Source organism: Zeugodacus cucurbitae, chromosome 6 (assembly GCF_028554725.1).
Source record: "Zeugodacus cucurbitae isolate PBARC_wt_2022May chromosome 6, idZeuCucr1.2, whole genome shotgun sequence".
Classification (NCBI taxonomy): domain Eukaryota; kingdom Metazoa; phylum Arthropoda; class Insecta; order Diptera; family Tephritidae; genus Zeugodacus; species Zeugodacus cucurbitae.
The window spans coordinates 67,907,623-67,930,473 of record NC_071671.1 but is presented as its reverse complement, the minus strand read 5'-3'; the positions used below and the strand labels follow the sequence as shown (position 1 = coordinate 67,930,473).

Below are 22,851 nucleotides of genomic sequence, written 5' to 3'. Positions count from 1 at the left end.
ACCGAATAGGGCATTATTCGAATAATAATATTCGGTTTGCACTATTCGGATAGTCGTAAGTTGTCGACTATTGACATTTTCACAAATGAAAACAAATAAAAACCAAAGGCTGCTTGAATTTCAAACAATTTTCATTTATATCAATGCTCGCAGCGGAGCAACTATTCGAATAATGACAGCAGAAAACCTATTCGAATAATAGTAGTAGAACGACTATTCGAATAGTCGTAACATTGCGACTAATCGAATAGTACTAACCGCTTAATATTCGTACGAACGGTTACAAACCGGATATTCGAATAATCGGTTTTCATCATAATCGAATAATTTTAAGAGCCCTAATACATACATATATATATATATGTTAGATCTTAATATAACTTATAACCAACCAATATATGCTTAGCTGGGTATGATCGGCTGTGATCTTAAAGAACTGAGATTATCTTTTAACTTTTGAAAGTATTTATTGCTAATCAAAACCGTGGTTAACTGTTTGAAATATGTATATGGCAACCATATTGTTTAAATTAATAGAAATATTTTATTTACATATACATATCTGCAAATTAATATTGATTTCTCAATTAGTTTCAATCAATCTTCTTTGTATGAAAGTTATAAAAAATTACTTCCGAAAATAAATCAAATGATCTAAAATTATATATGTATAAAATTACAAATACTATTTGTGTAAGCAAAACAGTGAATAAAAAAAAAAAACAAGCGCTCACCTCTGATTGTGCTGGGCATTATACTCGTTTGATTTGTGATTACTTCTTTCACTCCAAATAGTGTCTGTTTGTCGTATTGCTGTGAACGTTGTCATTTGATCGTGCAACTTCGTGCATTTCATGTGACACTTTCTTGTCTTGCGCTTGTGTAATTGCATTTAATGTCATTTGTATGTGTGCGTGTGTGTGCGTGTATGCATGAAAATATAAAATCACAGCGTTGCATCACATTAAACATATAACAGTATTTTTTATTTTATCGATTGTACGTGATGACAAATGATAAGCAAGATCGTAACGGAATGGCAAATGGAGTGCAAATTGAAGAAAATAAAAGAAATATTATAGTTAAGCACACATTTGTTAAGTTTTCACATTTTCGAAATCACTGCTCACTTGGAACTAACACACTAACATATAAACGCTTGTATATATGTACATATGTAAACACTAACACATCGTTTTTTATGTTTCTCTGCGCTTTTTATTAATTAGTCCAATACGCATGCGCAACGGAATTTTCTTATTTTCACACCTGCCTTTGTCCACAACCTGTGCACCAACTTGTTTTCACTCGAGTAGGCGTAGAGTTCATGCCACGATCATTTGGAGTTTTTCGCGCAAATTTTGTACACGGATGCTTTGTTGGACAATCAATTGTACACTAAAAAGGTACTTTCCAACTGTTTGACGCGAATATACATATGACGAAGCGATCACACCGCACTGGACGGAACTGCCGTGGAACAGCAACAACAAGCACCAACTTATTGGTAGCTTAAGCCAGGCGAACTGGCAGCAAGCATGATCGCTTGGTTAGAGCGCCTTTCTTTCTTTGTCGCAACGGCAGCGTAAGACCATCGTTGTCTTCGCGCATCTTCGTTATGGTGTTCGTGGTGCTCGCATTTGCCGAAAGGCCAAACTCCTGCTCGCCCGTTTACATGATCGCCGCTGTACAGGAAAAACCAAAACAAGCTGACATGTCTTGGATGCAGTCTGCAGATTCTGACATGCAGCAGCTTAAGCAGCAGCAAAGTGTAGTCGACAGCGGAGTGCTAGTGCAGCTGTTTGTGTGGTTGCTTGGTGTTCTGTTATGAACTTTCTGCACTTCTAATAGTCAGCTTCACAACACCTTTCAAGTTCTTAAGTACCACTTCGACAGTAAGCCAATAAGATTTGCAGTTGGTTTCAAACATATAATCCTTGAAGTTAATAAGGTAAGAAATGGCAAAATGGACCCCAGTATTACTGATTTTTATAGAATCTCTGCCGAAAAACCTTCGAAATGAAATGAGATGTTGAAGATTATCATATTTTTATTGAGATGTTTTAAATATAAATATCGAGTTAGAATCGATTTTGTTGGTTTCTCATCTTCCCATGTCCAATGTTACAAATTCGGCAAAAAATAGCTAAATTCCTCTCCTTTCAGATCCAGACATACAGATCCAGTGGACTTTAAAGAATATTTGTCTTATTTACATAAACTGCAAGCTCTGTAGCTTATAAGATCAAGCCTTTGTCTTCGTTATCTATGCATAAAGAAGGAATGCTTTTACAAGATGTCTTCTTGTTTCGAAGTCGTCTGAGTTTCTCGAATTGTCGAAAGCTTTACTGGTGATGAAATCACTGGTTGCAATGACGAGCATTGGTAGTTTGAGAGCCACTAACAGAGTACAGTTTGTGAGGTTTAGACTTAGGCTTCTATACTTGATATCGGGAACCACGTGTCTACTTTCTGACATGAGGTTGCAATCGAATAGATTTGTCTGCCGAAACTGTTACTTCACACCGAAAATTGATGATAACTCGGCCAGAACCCGAAGTTCAGGGTTCTTACTGTAATGCCAGCTACAAATCCATAACTAAATTAAATCAGTTCTGGGTACACGAAAATATTTATCGAAGTACTGATCGTGATTGAACCACTGTTGACCCCACTTTATCAATATTTTTCGCATGTAAATTTGTCGAAGATCTGCGGCGTGTGAAGCATTTGCATTTGCAAAATTAATAATTTTTTTGTATTCTCCATATTAACTTCTTTAAATTTTCTTAACGGTAATTTGCATTTCTTCGACCGTTAATTTGTGCTAATGCGATTATTTAATGCAGCTTATTCAAATGCGATTACAAATGCCAACCGAGCAAAAAGCTCTTTGCGAAATTAAAGGAATAAATATGAAAAAAAAGAAAATTTGCTTAAAAATCTGGAAACAAATTGCATTGAGGAAACATTAAAATCGATTCTTTATTTCCCACAGCTTCATCAAATGAACGAGCGGATGTGTGCCTGTGGAGTATGTGTGTGAGTGTGTATGGAAGTCGATTTCGTAATACACGCCAGCAGCGGCGGCAACGATCAGTTCCCAGCAACAACATCTGCTGCTGCTGCTGCTGCCTCCACCATTGCTGATCCATGCGCGCCAAGAAGCGGCAGCAGCGCGGTCGACGTTAACGCTCAAGCGGGAAATAATAAAATGCAAACATATCTGCATTCATATCTACACACACACACCAATACACTGACATGGACAGCCAACAGCGGCCGTTACCAAGTCGAAAAACAAGTTAAGAAGTACCGCTAGTCGAGAAACCGAACCAGCAACAATGGCCAACAGCCAACAGCAACGGCAATAACAATAACAATAAGAACAACAGCCACAAAGCGCAAGCACAAAACAAACAAACAAACCACAGCACGGGTGGAAAAAAGAATAAAAGAGCAAAACAACGACGTTCCTCCAGCAAAAGGTCATCGAACGTTCTTACTTCGCCGCAGTTAAGAATAATGTAATCAAAACAATAACGAAAAGCGAAAAATGTGAACGCAGCGAAGCAGAGAGGCGGAGAGACAACGACGAAGCAGCGGACAAGAAGCGAATGCCGAACAACGGTTGTAGCTAGGTAGGTAGGTTGGTTGTCGCCGTTTACATATTACCCAACAATCTCATAAATAGCCCCACATACACACACACGAACTAGTTGTTGTTCTGGCTGTTGCTTGTTGTCCGTCCTAAGAGTGTGTCGAAGAAAGCAGCAACGAAGAACAAAAAAAGAGCAAAGAGTCAAAAGCCCTCACGTGGTCTTTATTGTTGTTGCGCTTGCTTGCTGGCGGTGAAAGAATCTCCAGCATGAGTAAGAGAGCGCGTCGTGTAAGAGAGCATTTCAGAATTTCATTGCGCCGAAGCTCAACAAGCGGCTAATAAATCGCTTAAATATGTTGACACCAACAATGCATGTGTATGTGTGAGCGTGTGTGGCTCCATAGGGAAAGCGGAGGGCGTGATTGGTGTTGCCACTGGCGTACCAAGTGCATATATTCCCAATAAATTACGCGTACGTGCAGGATTTTTTACTGGAACTGTCAGACGTACATGTATTATTGACATTGGCGTAACCTAATTTTGTACTGAAATTATGCTACTGGCATTCGAATTCGTTCTACACACGTGTGTGGGAAAATATGGTAATGATTCATAGCACCTAGTCCATAAAATATTGTTATTATTCTGTTTCTTCAAAAAATTAGTGCTTTCTTCTTCGATGTGCTTTGAATCTTGATGATATAGTAGAAGTACAGGCAATTCTTCCGAGCACCCTAGGAATTGCTTTTTGAAGGTCTCCTGGAACATTCAAACTCCTGTTGTATGATACTATTAAAGGAAAGGAATACTATATAACACAGCACTGAGACGAACTTTTCGAATTATTTTCCATTCACTTTTCATCTTTTTATCGTTTATAGAGTGGTAGGCCCACACAACATGACCCAGGGTAATCGCAAAGGAGGTCTTCCAGCTTTCATTGAGCGTGCGAAAAGCAAAGACAAAACAGGGCGAATACTGCTAAATTTCTTGGCGATCGAGCTGAACGACAAGTCTGATATCTCCAGTTCCCACTATATACGAGCACTAACAATCTCGAGTTGGTTTCGACTCCAACTTCTTTTAGTGCTTAGAAAGATTTCGGGTACAAGATCAAATCATACAAAATCAAAATCAAATCATAGAAATTTAATAAAATACTTAATTTACTGTGTTAGACCTTAGATATGTATATGAATAGTAGCTTCCCTACACATATGAAGACAAGTCAAATTCAATCTCGGTTAGGAGTTAACAGGCAATCTTGAAGGCCTCTGTTATTGTTGGATGACACTAGGCTTCAAAGAATACGAATGTCCTAAATGAATTATGGATCAATGACTGTCAGATTTGAAAAACACAACATTCTTCGGTTATTTAGTGACTGGTAACTGATCGTTCTTCTTCAACTGGAAGACAGTCATACGAGATGTGTTTAAAAATAATAGGAATTTTAAAACTCCCCATTCCAAATGGCACCCTTTTACACCTACCTTGTTCCTTGTTAGTGAATTCATGGCCACAAAAATCGTGTTTGGGAAATGTAGCGGCGATTGGATGAAGCGCTGGCATAAGGGCACAATATCGAATGCGGATTATTTAAAATTCTATAATATTATTGTAGACAAATCAATAAAACTTTTTTTCAAAAATCGAAAATTCCCGTTATTTTTATACTCTCGCAACAAAGTTGCTAAGAGATTTTTATAGTTTTGTTCACATAACGGTTGTTTGTAACACCCAAAACTAAACGAGTTAGATATAGGGCTATATGTATATACCAAAGTGATCAGAGTGCATAGTGGAGTTCAAATCCGAATGTCTGTCTGTCCGTCCGTTGGTCCGTCCGTCTGTGCAAGTTGTAACTTGAGTAAAAATTAAGATATCTTGATGAATACACTTATTTCTTGGCAACATCTTTGCTTTCACAGATGAGCAAAATCGGACCACTGCCACGCCCACAAAATAGTGAAAATCGAAAACAAATAAAGTGCCATAACTAAGCCATAAATAAAGCTATGGAAATAAAATTTGGTACAAATGATCTCACTATGAAGGGGCATATTTGGATGTAATTTTTTTGTAGTAGTAGTGGGCTTGGTCCCGCCCTCTACTAAGTTTTTTGTACATATCTCGTAAACTACTTGAGCTATATCAACCAAACTTTCTGAATCGTTTCTTTTAGGTACTACCTTATACAGTCCAAAAATGGAGGAAATCGGATTATAACCACGCCCACCTCCCATACAAAGGTTATGTTAAAAACTACTAAAAATTCCTTAATTCAGTAAGGGAAAACACCAGAAACATTAAATTTCATTATAAAGAAGGTACAGAAGGGCTCCCCCCAAATTGGTATCCGCCCACTTATGCGTCAGAAACCATATCTCAGAAACTACTCGACCAATATCAATATAATTATGTTGTACAAATAGGCCAAATCGGTTCACAACCACGCCTACTTCCTATATATAATATTAATAAAATTAAATAAATAAATTGCGAGAGTGTAAAATGTTCGGTCCCAACCGAACTTAGCCCTTCCTTGCTTGTTTTAACCCACTTTGTATTCCTTTAATTTTGTTTCTTAAAATTCTGAATTTTTAATAAGTGGGTCCTACAATTCTCCAAAAAACACTCGAGGATTCCACATATCACTTATTACGGTATTTTGTATTTCAGATATGCATTCGTATGCATTTAACCATACTTGTATGTATGTATGTACATATGCACTTACCAGTAAAGACGGACTTTAAACAGATAAAACCGAAATCTAGAACTTTTCGATTTTTATTGTTGCGTTGGCATAATTGAGGTCGGAAATTTCCACCCACATAATGTGCTGAGTTATGTATTTTCGGTGATAATTAAAAAACCGCTCGATACAAATGAATGACTGAGCGTAAACAGACGGACATACATATGTACATATGTACAGACATACGCATAAGTAAACACAAGTGCCATATGCACATATGCAAGCGATTCAGGTTAAATACGCTAACCCAGTAGAAAATGTCGAAAATTATGAAACTGGGGCTTACAGGAATTAAAAAATATTAAAAATGAGTATATAAGAAAGCAATACAATTTTCGAATGCTTAGCGTTGAATCCTGGTAATATCGTTAAACAGCACAAAACTTGATGATGATAGATTTTTTCGTGACGTCACAGTTATCACTTTTAAAGATCTTTTAACTGAGACTATAATTATAATTAAAAGGTGATTAGGATAACCAAGAGAACGACTAGGTCTTGCCTATGTGCTAGTTCTTAGTGTAGATATTTATTTTTGGATTAAAGCTTCCGATAAATCTTTCTGAGAGTCCAAACTCAAAACTCGCATGTTCTAGAACCTTTACTTTGACCACAAAGGAAATGGGACTTGATTAACTTTTCTTAATATTTTTTATTATAAATGTCTTGTTTCCTGAAATATGCTTCCAAATCTAGTCTTATGTTTTTATACAAGACCGACTCCACACCAACTGTTCCAGCTGGGCAAGTAGATTATGCAAATATATAAATTTCGAATGTATCTACTAATGTAAATAAAAACGGTGACAAAGCCAGGTATCGTGTGACAACAACAATAAAAACTACAAAAACAACAAAAGCACAAAACCACACAAGTAATGTCTTAAACAAATAAAACACCGCCTGCCTTGTCGCTGGCGTTCGTCCGCCCGCCATCCGCGCCATGCGGAGTAAGTGATAGCTTGACGCTGACGCAGAACTCACGAATTTCGTCGATTTAACCAACTTTTACTTGCGTTTTCTTGGCGAAATTTTTCGTGTGTGTAATAAAAATGCCAATGGGCTAACGGCAAACGCAACAACAATAGCAACAACAGGTAAACGTTATGTGGTAGTAACAACAACAGTAATCGACAGCAACGGACACACAAGCAACAACATAAAGCGGTACGTAGCGGTCGTAAAACGCAACAGCAATAACTGTTCTTTTGTTAAAAACCGAAATTCTTGGCGTAAACTCGTATTGCTTCACTTTTTGTTGCCTCCAACTTCATTTACGGCTATTTGCTGTTGTAGCTTGTCGTCGTTTAAATTTCTTTCGGCGTTGTTGTTGTTTTTTCTTTTATTTTTTGGTTTTTTAATTTATTTTCATTTTCGTTCTTTCGCTTGTCGGTTTGGCAATTTGTATTTCAGAAGCTCCTAAATGTAGCGGTATTTTTTTATTGTACAAGCCAAAACATTGCGAGCGCGAACGCGAACCGCTCGACGCGGCTCATTGACCCCATGGCATGACGCCACAATGTGTGTAGCTAGCGGTGCTAGCTAGGCGGTATTTCTTCAATTCAAGCAATTCCATTTCGGCTCATCTGCGTTGCTGTTACTTTTATAGCGGAAAACTCACATACTTACATACCCACAAATGTAGATATTGTATTTCGGTACATGGTCAATGTAAAATATGAAAAGCGGTACCTTTTTCTATAATTAGCCGCCATTTAGCCAAACATTTGCAAGCAATCGCGGAAGCTCACACACACACATGCATACGCGTGTAAACATGTGAACATGAACATATGGGCATTTTAGAACTGTATTTTGGGCATAATGAATTATTAGCTCATTTTTGGTTTCAGTTACTCACAGCTTTATGCCGTTTAATTATAGCAGATTTTCTTACCCAAAGACAAATTCTCAAATATTAAGCAAAAATTTCAATGAACTTTACTATCTAAAATTCGCATTCTCTCGCCAGTGCGCAGCTTACACTTGTCAGCTTAAATATGCCGTCATGTTAATGCTAATCACAGCTTACAAAACAACGGTACAGAGTATCATATTACTAGCAACACATAGTAATACTGTTAACCACCCGCCATGCTGTTTTCTGATTGGCTTGCGTGCAACACACTATGGCATCGTCGTCGTTTTACGTTGCCAGCGCTCGGCCAATACGAAGAGCTACAAGTCGGCTTAGCTTTGGCGTCTTGACGTAAAGGACATTGTGCATTAGCCACCCTTTTGCTGGTGGAGCCAATTGCAAGTGATGCGTTTAGCTAATATATTATTACAGTTGTTTTTGTATTTTAGGGTCTACAACAGTTACTTATTATCAGGGATTGCCCTTGTCATAGCGCTCGCTGAGTATAAATACAGATCCTGTGCGTGTAATGCTGCAGTCGGTAATGGCCCTCGGCCATGCTCGAATAGTTCAAAGTTTCAAGTGAAGAATTAATTAAAAGATATTACAGAAATAGATAAAAATATAAACTACAAATCGGTTTAAAGGAAAATATTTTGGAAACAAAAATGTAGTGCGATTTTGAAGAATTTAATGCAACCAAGGTATATTTTTCATAAATAATAAACAAGTTACTAATATATTATTGTATGGATCAAAAATAAACTGTATTTAATTTTAAAAATATATTAAGAAAATATCAAGGAAATCAAAAACAAAAAATATGGTTGTGTAGTTATTCTAAAGTTTTAGTGCGCTTTTTCTGATTTCAGAATAACTTTCATTGATGAATAGTGCTCACTAAGGTCTTATTAAAGCATATCGAATGTAAAGTTTATATCACCCAATCTGCATACATTTTTCACATTTAAGAATAATTTTTCGAAAACGGTTTTCGAAACATACTGAAAGAGTTGAATAAAGCGTACAATAAATAGTATATGGGGACTGAGGTAAATCCTGAACCGATTTCACTCGTTTTCACCACAAAGATACAATATATCGAAGACTATACGCTCACTTAATTTTATATTACCTATAATTAGGTATATGGGATCTGGTGGAAGTTTTGACCTGATTCTAACCATTTTTGGTACAGAGACAAATGCTATAGAAAAAAATTCAGAGGGAATGAATTACATTAAAATATCTGCGAGACTTACCTATATTTTCGGTGAAAAATTACCCTTAGGCACTGAGTTCTTCATATTCGATATTAGGGGCCTTGAAAAGTCATGGTCTGATTTTGACAATTTTTCCACAAGTGATGTCACAGCTCAAATACAGTATTTGTGTAAAGTTTTATTCCGCTATCTTAATTGGTTCCTAACGTACATATATATTATGAAGTGAACGAATCACAAGAATTCAAAATTAAGTTATGTGGGAAGTATGCGTGGTTGTGAACTGATTTCGCCCATATTCCAACCGTGTCATCAGGGTGTCAAGAAAGTGTTATATACCGAATTGCATTGAAATCGGTCAAGTAGTTTTTGAGATAATTCATCTGAATATTTGATATCGCGAATTTGGTGGATAAAATTCCATTGCCGCTTTTCTACTAAATATCGGAATTTGGAAAGCTTTTTCGTCTAATCTCCATAAAACAGGTATTTTAATGAAATTAAATTCATTAAATGAGATTTCGTACCAAAATAGGGTAATATTTAAAAATTCGAGTTTATTTTTTTTTTTTATAAGAAAGTTTCGCAGTCATTTTGAAATAGTTAATGTTTTGCAAAACATAATTGCAATAGAATAGAAAACTCTGCTACCTCCATACTCAAAACCGAAATTTCCGAAAATTCTTGTGAAATTCGGTGGCGAATTTTTAGAATTTAGAAACAAATGTATCAACATGTCGACAACAAGTACTGCTCCAGAAAATGTTTTTGTAGCTTATTTACACATTTTAAGACTTTTGGATATTAATTAGACATATTTCTATAATTTAAACTATTGCGATTATAAACTCTAAGTAATATCAGTTTTTATTTTGTCGGAAGTCCAAAATAATCCTTATCAACTGCCACGTAAAACTAATTAATATTGTAGAGAATGTTTGGTATTTCTTTTTCGGAATAAGGATTTAGTCCCTGAAAGCAGTCGGAAGTATGATACAGTTACTATGTGCATATGTATATTATAAGGACAAAGTTGTAGAATTGAACGTGCTATAGAAATGTGTTTAGAAACATGTGATGGGTGTTTATCCTCGATAGATATATAAACAGACAGTTATAGATAAAAGGGTTTTCTTAGTCTGCGACTCATAAGGCGCCTTTCTGTTTCAGCAGCAATAATACTAATAGGTTTATACTCACCTCTATTATTATTACATATCTGTAATATATATTTGTAATATATATGTAAGGTTCAAAACTTGCTGTTTATAAAGTGCCAACTTGATCAAGAGGGCTCTAGATTGGGTAACTCTGAAGAAGATAAAAAAATTTCTTCGAAACGCTTTCATAAATCAGGGCTGGCACTATGTCATAACAAAATATTTTTTCATGTTTACCTTTGACTTACTTAAATATGTACTAAGTATCTAGTTATTTAACGTTTAATTGATATGCATATTTGAACATATCATCATAAACATATTGAATAAATATAATTACGTCTATTCACAATTTGCAGTAAGCCCATCGTGTTTTGTGATGCATATTGCCGTGGCCAAATGTCAACTAATTGTCACTTTACAATAACCAATTCTAACGCCAAATAATAACAACAACATAACAACAAGCCCCCCACCACCCCCAACCGGCTGAGCATTAACGGCAAACGCTTTTGAAAATATTTTCGCAGCTGTTACAAGTTTTTCGGGTAAGCGAACATTGTCCAATCTCATTTCCACTTCCATTCTGCGCAACGAAATAAAGAAGCCTTAGAAATTATTGATGGAAACATACAATGTATACATATGTACATATGTATGTGGGTGTACATGTGTGCTTTGAAACCTTTTTCGCATGCAGCGCTCGAGTGTCCGCCGTGTGTGTAGGCGTTCGCCAGAATTGTAGGCGAATTCAATTTTCGCACAATGAAATTCGAAAGAAAGTGTTGCGCTGCAGCAGGTGCAAGTAAAAGACCGACATACAACGTAAGACAAAGCGTTCGCTTCGTGCAATTCGTCAACGTAAATTAGTTTTTCACTCATTTGAAATTTTAATTTCGACTCTGCAGAGCTGCATTGGAAACCACAAATCGTCATTCGCGATTTTTGCCCAACGCAAATATCCAAAATTGCGATTTGTGGTTTCTAATGGGAGCTCGCAAGGTTTGAATTATATTAAAATTTAGTTTTTCTTCAATTTTTTCGCTTGCCATCAAAGTGGTTTTAACAACGTTCCGTGGAAAATTCTCAAGCTCAGCTTAAAGTGCAGGCAAATTTCGTAAGACAACTGGAACCACAGCCAAGGCCAAAAAGCATTGATTAATACGCAGTAGAACAACAAGAGACTCTAATAAAGCATGGATGTGAACGAGTATCGACGACGGGGTGAGTAATAAAATGAAATTTATATATTTTTAAGCCAATCTAAATGGAAATAGAAACAGTTATACTAAATGATATGAATGAAAACTAAGTTCGCTCCGTGGGTGTCCACATATAAAAATCATCAACATTACTGCATCAACGCTCCGCAATCACAGTTAGCGCAGCAGCCGTTCATTTCAATTTTATTTGCATATAAATTTCAACTTAATTTAATTTGCCAATCCTTTGGAAAATGCAATAAAAATAACAATAACACATATGCACTGTGTGGGAAAACCAATGAATTCTATAGTGGATGTGTGTGTGTGCGTGGGTCAGCTTAGTGTCTCATATAAAATCATTTAGACATTTGCATGCCATAGTCTAAACTTTTCGTTTCGCTCGCACATAATCAGCTTTTCCGAATATCTTCTGACATTTGTTGTGCCTTCTTCACTTTTACCACCTACACCCATCCCTTGCCGCTTGTCCCTTGCTTCGGTTTTGCATTCTCTCTTGCTAGTTAGTTTAGCTGAAAGTACATTTCAGCAGTCATCTTTTTTTCGTTTCTTCCGTTTTTATCCCTTTCGCACAAATTCGCAATCTCCAACAGTTATTTTGAAATACGCATGAAACCCCATGAATCATTGCGAAATTTTAACTCAATGCAAATAAGCTGGCTCATCATGTGACTAATGAAATAAAGTGAAAGTCTCTCGTTTTCTATTTTTTTTCTCTCAAATTAATTTTTTGATTTGCTAGCCATTACTTTGCTGTGCGAGACCGTATTTTAAGTTTTTGTTGGCTGTTGTTGTTGTAAAATTCGCTCCAACAAATAATTTTTGAAATGTTTTTCTTTTAAACTCGGCAACATTCCCTTATCTTCGAGATAAGTTTTCATATTCATCGACTGTGGTTATCATAAAGCTTAGACTAACATTTTACTTTAGTATAAATATATTATGACAAAGTTCCCCTTAATTAATTCCATTAAAACAGCACTTTGAAGAATATTCTCATCACTGAAATGCAATCGGGATACTTCCTGAGATCCTGAGACCTCTCTCTACCATTAACCTAGATCTCGGTTGAATTCAAGTGTTCAAGAGTAGATAGTACGCAAATCTTCAAAAAACAGCGGTGCTTCATGAAGCATCTAACAATTCTTGCAGTTCCCTGACAAGAAAGACAGTTCTTACAAACCAACTTCGCATCATTAAATCTCTGACTGTCACACTACTATCAAACAGCGTATTTCATTTACCCCAATTCATTTTCTTCCTCTTGTCAGGTAAAGAGATGGTGGACTACATCGCCGACTATTTGGAGAACATACGTGATCGTCGCGTATTTCCCGATGTCAAACCCGGTTACATGCGACCACTGCTGCCCGAGTTTGCGCCGATTGAAGGTGAAAACTGGGACGCCATATTCGCCGATGTGGAACGCGTCATTATGCCTGGCATAACGCATTGGCAGAGTCCGCACATGCATGCCTACTTTCCAGCGCTGAACTCATTTCCTTCACTACTCGGCGATATGCTGGCCGATGCGATCAACTGTTTAGGGTTCACATGGGCCAGTTCACCCGCCTGCACCGAACTCGAAGTGATTGTGATGAATTGGTTGGGTAAAATGATTGGTTTGCCGGATGATTTCTTGCATTTGCACAATAAGAGTCCCGGCGGCGGTGTAATACAGACCACCGCGAGTGAAGCTACGCTGGTATGTCTGTTGGCCGGCCGCACGCGTGCCATACAACGTTTTCATGAACATCATCCCGGCTTTCAGGATGCGGAAATCAATGCGCGTCTCGTGGCCTACTGCTCCGATCAGGCACACTCTAGTGTGGAGAAGGCAGCGCTAATAGGTGAGAGTCCAGCTTAGTTGATGTTTTAAGCAGCTTACGCGCTAAACACTCACACGCGCGTTTTTTTTTTTTGTGCTCTGCTCTTTTATTAATTCACAGGACTTGTGCGTATGCGTTTCATCGAGGCCGACGACAGCTTGGCGATGCGTGGCAAGGCGTTGCGCGAGGCCATCGAGGATGACATCAAGCAAGGACTTGTGCCGTTTTGGGTAAGCCTCTCACATAAATAAACAAAAACAAATTATTTATATCCTATTAAAAATGGTTTGGCAAAAGAGCTTAGCAATTAAATTCCACCACACCGCCCAGTAAATGCGGTCACTTTTGCTCTTCGTCAATGCCCACATTAAAGTTGACGCGCCTGCTCTTAGCTGATTGCCTGTTACCCCTTTGCGTCGGTTCCCTTGGGGACCAATTAATATTGAAGTCTGTGTGCAGCAGCTGAATTTCACCGCTAAGTCACTTGTCAGCAGGCGGCACATGTCATGCGCCATACAAATTGCTTCGTATTTTCTTACAATCAGTACAAAGAGGATTAAATCTCTCGCGCATACCGCCGGAGAATCATTGCAATTTTTGTTTGTTTTGGTGAAAGAGAAATGACAAACAATAAGCAATAAGAAAATGAGCAACTGGTGCAGTGGCCAGGAAAAGTACCCTCCTCATTTAAAGGAAAGTGAAAATATGCGAATTCGCTGAAATGGCCTAGTTTCACACTTAAGTTGATTGAGGAGTAATTTGTTGAGCTTAACAGTTTTCAAAGCATTATATAACAGAGGTCGATAAATCCTTTCATTTCATAAAAAAAAACCACTAGGCTACTTCTTTCAGGATGAAAGGTCATTTATGGAATACTAAATTGAGCAGGGATTACTTGAGCTTCGTAATAAACGATAGCCGCGATAAAACATGAGAGTTCTATATTATACATATTTCGAGATCTAAATTCGTACTATTTAGTATTTTACTGCGTTTTTTATTTGTCTAGACTATATATTTATAATTGTTTGGTAGAGTTTCTTCTTTAATTTCTGATGAGATTCACAATTACTGTTAGCTTTTATGAGAAACTTTTTAAAGTCAATCTTGACATAACACTCGAAGGACTACGAAATGGATGAACCACACTGTTTGGTTTTAATAATTTCGAAGTATAACACGACACGAAACTCTAGTACTCTTCTAAGTGGGATCGAAGCTGGTTTCAAAACACTTTGATAACTGATTCACTAGATTACTAGATAAATTACTTTTAAGGCAGCTTCTTTTATCTTTGTGTTTGTATACTCATAAGTGAGATTAAGTTTTTGACAAGAATGGTCTTCTATATTAAGGCTTCCTTCTTAATACCTCGTATATGATCGAAGAAATCGGTTCTCATAAAAAAAAACTCAATTCCTCAAAATACATATTTTTTCTGTCTATGATTTTCTAGCCCTCTTTTTATCTAACCTTAAACATGTCGTTCCCAGTTTATTTTCATATACCTCAAATAACTTAGTATTTTCTTCATTCTCCATCGAAACAAATTTTTCAGGTTTGCGCCACGTTGGGTACCACCGGTTCATGTTCCTTTGACAATTTGGAAGAGGTACGCTTCTATAAATTGCTAACAAATCGAGCAGCAGCACAAATATTTATTATCATTTCACCTCACTTAGATCGGCATTGTTTGTCGCGACTTCAATATCTGGCTCCATGTCGATAGCGCCTACGCGGGCAGCGCTTTCATCTGTCCGGAATTCCGCACCTGGCTGCGTGGCATTGAGCGCGCCGATTCGATTGCCTTCAATCCATCAAAATGGCTGATGGTGCATTTTGACGCAACAGCATTATGGTAAGCGATGTTTTGATATAATAACGCTATTCCAAAGCGGTTTCCTTGTTTCACTCCAAACAACCACATTAGGATTAAGGACAGCACCGCCGTACATCGCACCTTCAATGTGGAACCACTCTACTTGCAACATGAAAATTCTGGCGTCTCCATTGATTACATGCATTGGCAGATACCGTTAAGTAGACGCTTTCGCGCTTTGAAAGTTTTCTTCGTACTGCGTTCGTACGGCATTAAAGGACTGCAAAAGCATATACGCGAAGGTGTACGGTTGGCGCAGAAGTTCGAAGCGCTCGTGTTGGCAGATCATCGTTTCGAGATACCAGCTAAGCGGCACTTGGGTAGGGCGTGGCAATTGAATTAAATAAATTATGATTTTATTATTTTGTATTAATTGAAAATCCAAGGCATGGTGGTATTCCGCATCAAAGGTGAAAATGAGATCACTGAACGGCTCTTGAAGCGCTTGAATCATCGCGGCAATTTGCATTGTATACCATCTTCTTTGAAAGGCAAATATGTGATACGTTTCACGGTGACCTCTACAAATACAACGGCCGATGATATAGTGAAGGATTGGAATGAGATAAGGCGTGTGGCGTCTATGATACTCGATGAAATGAACATTACAATCTCGAACAGAAATAAAGTTTATTTGAAAGGTGAGTCTGAACTTGTTATCACATTTCTTCCTAGCTTGAATTATGTTGTGATTAAAATACTATTTGAGTCTTAAGCAAAGAATATCAAAATTTTTTTGGGCGAGCCCCTAAAAGTATGCAATATTCAGCTTACGCTCATTAAAACTGCTGAGAAAGACGAACTTATGTACAAGCAGCCACTGTGTGGTGCTGGAAAATAACTTATTTCCGATTTATAAAGTGTGAAGTACTTAAAAAAATAGGTAAAGAAATGTTTTTAATGTTTTAAAGGCGTACTAACAATCCTATTCTGTCCTCATCTTAAACTCTCCTAGCAAAATGATCGTCTATTTTGACAACTTAATCTAACTAATTATGATATTGTAAATATGTTTTTCTACCACTTACATGCTTCCTATAACTCCACAGATACCAAAGATAAAAGCGAAGCTTTCGGCTCAAGTCTCTTGCTCTCAAACTCACCACTCTCACCGAAAATCGTCAACGGTTCATTTGCGGCAATATTTGATGCCGATGAATTTCTGGCTAAAACCTATGCTGGCGTACGAATTGCTGTAAATTTCAATGAATTTGTATATTTATTAGCACAAACTCTAATCTAATGACTTGTCATATTCACCATTCATTTCCACAGCACCAAGAATCACCATCAATGCGGCGACGAGTGCGCGGTATTTTAATGTCTGGTAAAGAGAAGTGAACCTTGTGTTCAAAATGAGTTTAATTATATTTAACACTATGAAATAAATGCTCTCTCATTGCCAACAGGCAAACAATTCTCTCTAGACTCTCACATGGATGTGGTCGTGCAGAACTCTTTCGACTCGGGTACAAATAATTCCAGCGCCGAGGGGAATGGCACTACAACACCCGGTAAAAAGGGTAAAAATCCAAACTCGATATGCGAAGATAGTGAAGAGTCCACGGAAGGTATGCCGTCAAGGTAGAGTAGGCAGTAAAACGCTTCTGCAAATGTTAAATGTTGTATATTTGTTGTTGCTATTGTTTTTTGTTTTTCGTAAAGCTTCACCTGCAACGGAGTGTAGTGAAAAACAGGCTTGATAGATATATGAATATATATTTTAATTCTATATCGGTAAGGTTGCTCCAGTGATTACGCTAAAACTGTGCTAAATTACGCCTAATTCATAATAGTCACTCCAATCTTTCAAAAAGTTCACCAATAACCTCACATTGTGAGCACCCTTTACCGATTATTAGTTCACTGTTGTCATAAGACATATATATTTATGAACGGACCTTGCTCAAATAGATTATCCAACGGTTAAACGAACCGACACGCTGCCCGCCTACTCCACAATGAAGATAGCGGCTGAATATCTGCGCCGAAATCCAATCTCCACTTCAATGAACTTCGCAACACCACGTTACAAAAGCACCGCCACGCAAACGTCGCAAAATCACTACCAACCACTGCATGCCACTTTGAATGAAGCCTCCGATGAAACGTCTGAGGATTTGCTGTCGGAGAAAAGCGTACGGGACACCGCGAATGTGCAGCTGGTCGCCGCTAGCTGTAAGCTGCTCTTGGCAAACTCACTACCTACGCTGGGCGCCACCTCATCAACAGCGCCCGCCTCACTGCGTACAACACCATCACCGCCTTTGCCGGCACCGCAGCAACAGCGCACCGGCAATAACAATTTCACACAGCAAATGCAAGCGATCAGCAATGCGGCAAGCGCTTCAACGCGCGCGATCATGCGCGCCAACACAATGCAAGAGGTCTATCACGGTAAGCGTTACCTCGATACGGGCTTGGCGGTGGGTCCCACCAACAACTACTTCTCTAACACTATAATCAATGCGAGCACGCCAAGCGGCGGTGCCACACCGACTACACCCAGCGCCGAAACACCGGACGCGGAGTCGCAATGGAGTGCGCTCTTTCACAGTTTCGACACAGCGCCAGCGCCTACAACACGCGGCGTAAGCTATTTGTCCGCGCGTCTACTCAATATGGATAGTTTGGCGCGCTCCACTTCAACGCTGCCGAGCATTGATGAAAGCGCCTCCGAATGCATGTCCATATCATCGGCGTCCACACATGCGGACACGTTCAGCATGCCCGCGGAATCGTTATCGAAGCGACACAATGTGACACGCTTCTACAGCGCGCCAAGCGCGCGGCAATTGACCGCGACAATGACAAGCACGTTGGCGTCCTTTTCGTTACATGCAGCGACGCTCTCCGAGGATGAGACAGACGCGGATGCGTGGCAGGTGGCGCGTTGTGACAGTTCGGAGGATTACTCCATCGCTTCTTCGGATGCTCATTCGCGTTCTTCGTCATTGGATTTGGTTTGATTTTGGATTTTGGCTGCAAATGAGTTAATGTGAGAGTTTAACGTGAGTATTCTGGGCTTGCTTGGGTTTAGTTTAAGTGAAAAATATATATGAAATTAGTAATATTTATAGCTGACATTGTAATGACGTGGAATGAATTGGGAAAATGAGACATTATTGAATTATAAAGAATTTGCAAATATCAACAAACATCTATTCAAGAAAAAAATTATATAAAAAAGAAAAATTATATAAATATATATATATATCTACAAATTACTAGTAATATATTACATTTTTTGTTTTTGTTTAATTTTTAAATGATTTTATATTTTTACAACAATATTGGCTAAAAATTTGAAAATAAGAATAATAAGAAAATTAATAAAAAAAAAAGTTATATAAAAAAATTGCAAAAATATTCTGAATTTTTTATATTAGTTTTATTATAAAATATTAAAAAAAAAAATAATTTTTATTTTTAATTTAAAATCAAAAAAAAAAAAAAATAATTTTTATTTTTAATTTAATTTTTTTTTTAATTTTAGTAATATATTTATTTATTTATTTTCTTTTATATTACATATTTTTATATTAAATATTATTAATTTTTTATATTTTTTAGTTATTTCATTATATATCACTTTCGCTTCTAATTCAAATGAAATAATGAAAACTATAAAATTCAAGAAAAAAAAATAATATTTATTTCGTAAAAGTAGCGTTCTTCTGCTGTGCTAGCAATAAATAGTGCATAAAAATCTACAAAAAACGTAGCAAAAATCCAAAAAAAAAAAATAATATTTAAGCTTATTTCACATATAAATATATATTTAAATATCCACCGATATAAATAAATTTTATGATATAAACGTATCTAGTAAACTGTAAGAAACATATAGATGTTGAGGAAATTTAAAAAATACCATATTTAATTATAAAAAAAGTATATAGTATGATTCTGCTGAGAAAACTGTGCGTTGGTCTTACTACGGAAAGGAGAAAAGCAAGCTTATTCACTTATATGTATATGCTATAATATCTAAAATATGCTACTAACATACTCAATATGCTATATATTCTAACCAAAAATATTTTAATTCATTAACCATATATAATCTATATATAATCTATATAAAAATATGTATATCTTACTCTATTGTTGGGATGTGTCCCCCCAAAAGTTATTAACATTTATATCACTGACTATTAATTTACAAATTTTCTGGCGACGAACAACTTAGCCAATGCGAACACTGAGAATAAGTTATTTGGACAAAACCTATTTAGATTTTAGAAAAATATATATATATTCGTATTCATTAAATAAATATTATAAACATAATTATATTAAAATACATGAGAGTAGTCTGCATGCTGCATACATATGTGCGCTTGGCAGAATTGTAGATTTTACGTGTTAAAAATATATATATATCCACATAAATATTACATCTAATATATATAAAAATCGAATGAAAAATGTTGGAGTTTAATAGATGGGAGTATAATTAGTAATTGAAGGTTAAGTTTATGCAAATTAATGAAAGCTTTTCTGAAAGCTTGATGAAGAGGTGAGCAGTTGGCTTATTAAAACTTATTATTAATGCTTTAATATTAAAAGAAAAACAACAAAAAGTAAAAAAAAAATGAGCATAAATTATCTCTTACTAATTGTATTATAACAGTTCACAACACTGCAAATGTTGAAATAAAAAAATTTAAATAGCGCTTTCAAAAGCTGTTAAGTGGCTAGCTAAAGCTCATCAGCATCACATAACTTAATTAAAATAATTAAAAAACACATGAATGTATGTCTAATTACGATAAATTTAAACTAAATGATTCATAAATAAATGTTCCGGTGTTATTCAACACTGTTTAAATGAAAATCTTTCAAGCAGCTTTTATTCGCCACACACTTACAACATAAATTTACAGTTATATGATATACATACATACACTAAACAAACAAAATTACGATTCGAGATTTTAAAACTAATACTTTCTAAAAGTCCTGACGCAATTCGCATTTTCATACAGTTTACAGATAAATTGGCGCCACATTATCATTGCCAGTTGAACCGGTATTATATAGCGATGGATCATAGTAGAGCGAACGGTTCGATGCGCCTGTAGTGTTCCCACAACTAATTTCGAAAAAAAAATATTATTATTATAAGCAATCAAATATTTGCCTTCTAATACACACCATGAATCGCCGTAAAAATATAGACCACTGCCACCTGCCAGCGTATATATTTTGCCAATCAGTAAGAAGGACATGATCAGCAGTATTGTTAGATCGTGATAGATGATGAGTGCGGCCAGCAGATAGTCATTTAGACGCATTTCCGCGTAACGGTAGCCATTTATGGTTTGCGCATGGTACATGAGGAACTGCAAGGTTATCGAATAAATAGCGTTAAAATTATATTAAGGAAAAAAATTAAAAAAAAAACTCACCATCAACACCGTTATTATTATGATCGAGGCATATATGAAAAACGCTATTTTTAGACCAGCCATAATCTGCAGCATTACAAAGAATACTGAGGTGATGAAAAATATAACGGCAGCTACAAACAGTATCACAACATCCAGTGTTAAATCGTGCTGAAATAATAATACATAGGCTATAAAAAGATACTAAAGAAAATTTAGTAAAAAAAATAGATTTTGAAAAGAATCTAGAATGACTTTGGGTTCAAATTCCACTTAAATATGAATAAAATATGAATTAATAAGAAAATATTGTTAATGACAATTATGTTCTTGCGAACCTCCCGCCTTGAAATTCTGGTATAAGTACCGCTCAAAGGCTGTTTACAACTACTAAGACCTGTCATTTCGCACTCGTAAAATGTAACTCATCACTTACACGAATATAAACACCGATCAATATGAACATGACGGCCAAAATGGCCACGAACAGCAGTGTTATGCCGAATAGCGCTAGACTTGGTTCGACAATTGCGCGCGAAATGCCCCAAGTTGTCATGAGCACCTGCAAAGAAATTTCTGTCATATTTTTCCAAGCGAATAACTGCATTATAGACTCACAATTATAATTGTTAGAAACCAATTGATGGGGGTCGCAAAGCGCAGATTCTCGAAAAATACGAACGATGTCACCAACAGCATGCCGATAAGGAGAGCAATTATTGAGATATAAGAAAAGTCAATGATGAAGTTGCGTAATCCATCACTAAAGCGCGATGAAAAGTGAAAAGTGACGATGACAATGAGCACATTTTAAACAAAACAAAGTATCCACTCACAGTATAATCATTAGGATCCATTGCACGATCGAGATGCAAAAGAAGATCACCGTTAAACTGTAGGCGATACAAGCGAATCTGGAGCGGTCTTGTCGATACTGATACAAACGCGGTGTTCTGTCCGGATCATCCGCCATTCTGCCATTTGTCACACCAAATACACACCGTAATTTGGTCAAGTATTACCAAATGTTAAACACTTTTATTTTGTTTGAATTTATTTTTTCCGTTTTTTATTTATACAAAATAAACTGATAATTTCACAAAATAATGAAGTTTTTATTTTCTATTATTCCACACAAAAGATATATGTTTACGTTTGGTGTGGAATACTTCAATGTTCAAAAGCGAAAATGAAGGACTCTGATGAAATAAAATTAAATATGAGAATTCACAATATTTATGAGTACTTAATGGCAGGATAAGGTTTCTTAAGTATCAAAGAGATAGACCTAATAAAGTAATTCAGAAGTATTATTTAGATAAAAGTTTAGATAAATAATTTCCAAGAAATATTATCTGATGCTTTGTAGTGGGAAGGGAGTAAGGATTATGTTATCGGTTACAGATTGATTTTATTCATTTTCTAGCTGGTCATTCCAACTGAGTGGAGGCCTTTCTCTTCCTCATCGTCCACCAGCTTTTGTCCATTCAGACAACATGTCCTTAACTCGAAAACTCCTAGTGTCGTCGCATCGTATGTCGGCAACGTCCACGCCACGTCTACACCATAAATCAGGACAAGAGTAATAAGCGACTTGTAGAGTTTGGTTTTGGTTCGTCGAGAGAGGACTTTTATCATTCAATTGCCTACTAGTCCAAAGTAGCACCTGTTGACAAGAGTGATGGTATCGAACGGCTCTATTGTAAGTTTCATTATTAAGAGTCCACGAAGAGACAAAATTATGCCAGTAAATTTGATTTATACCAGTTCGTGTTCAAGTTGAGGTTAGTTATTTAGAATTCGATTAGTTATTCGTAAATAATATTTAAAACTATCAGAGACTACATTACCGTTACAGCCGACGAAAACGAGGGTTTGACAATCCACGACAGTCGGGCCTAAGTAATCGGAGCGGATCCAAATA

General features: G+C 36.6%; 3 protein-coding genes across 9 annotated transcripts in view; 1 reads left to right on the top strand and 2 right to left on the bottom strand.

Annotated features, from left to right (window-relative positions):
- LOC105212154 (probable nuclear hormone receptor HR3) overlaps positions 1-836 on the bottom strand; it is an 81,614-nt gene extending 80,778 nt beyond the window's left edge. Inside the window, exon 1 of the mRNA XM_011183973.3 lies at positions 735-836. Coding sequence (XP_011182275.1) covers positions 735-753 — 19 coding nt within the window. The 5' untranslated portion in view covers positions 754-836. The remainder of the gene's footprint in view (positions 1-734) is intronic.
- An 8,004-nt stretch (positions 837-8,840) lies between these two features.
- LOC105212151 (histidine decarboxylase) lies at positions 8,841-19,859 on the top strand. 7 transcript variants are annotated; one of them, XM_054233253.1, is made up of 13 exons: positions 8,841-8,924; positions 10,963-11,151; positions 11,661-11,827; positions 13,098-13,676; positions 13,776-13,885; positions 15,214-15,267; positions 15,338-15,513; positions 15,586-15,854; positions 15,921-16,175; positions 16,584-16,729; positions 16,810-16,861; positions 16,944-17,105; positions 17,449-19,859. In XM_054233253.1, the coding sequence occupies exons 3-13, from the start codon at positions 11,800-11,802 to the stop codon at positions 18,501-18,503; spliced, it is 2,886 nt and encodes a 961-aa protein (XP_054089228.1). In that variant the 5' UTR covers positions 8,841-8,924; positions 10,963-11,151; positions 11,661-11,799; the 3' UTR covers positions 18,504-19,859. The 7 variants fall into 7 exon arrangements, with proteins under 7 accessions (XP_054089228.1, XP_054089231.1, XP_054089230.1 ...); XM_054233256.1 differs by lacking the exons at positions 8,841-8,924; positions 10,963-11,151 and adding an exon at positions 11,327-11,428; XM_054233255.1 differs by lacking the exons at positions 8,841-8,924; positions 10,963-11,151 and adding an exon at positions 11,406-11,464.
- Positions 19,860-20,368: 509 nt separating this feature from the next.
- LOC105212142 (uncharacterized) lies at positions 20,369-22,085 on the bottom strand. Its single transcript, XM_011183931.3, has 6 exons — positions 21,764-22,085; positions 21,546-21,690; positions 21,364-21,489; positions 20,949-21,098; positions 20,695-20,882; positions 20,369-20,632 (listed from the first exon to the last, which is right to left on the bottom strand). The coding sequence occupies exons 1-6, from the start codon at positions 21,898-21,900 to the stop codon at positions 20,527-20,529; spliced, it is 852 nt and encodes a 283-aa protein (XP_011182233.2). The 5' UTR covers positions 21,901-22,085; the 3' UTR covers positions 20,369-20,526.
- Between the last annotated feature and the right edge of the window lie 766 nt (positions 22,086-22,851).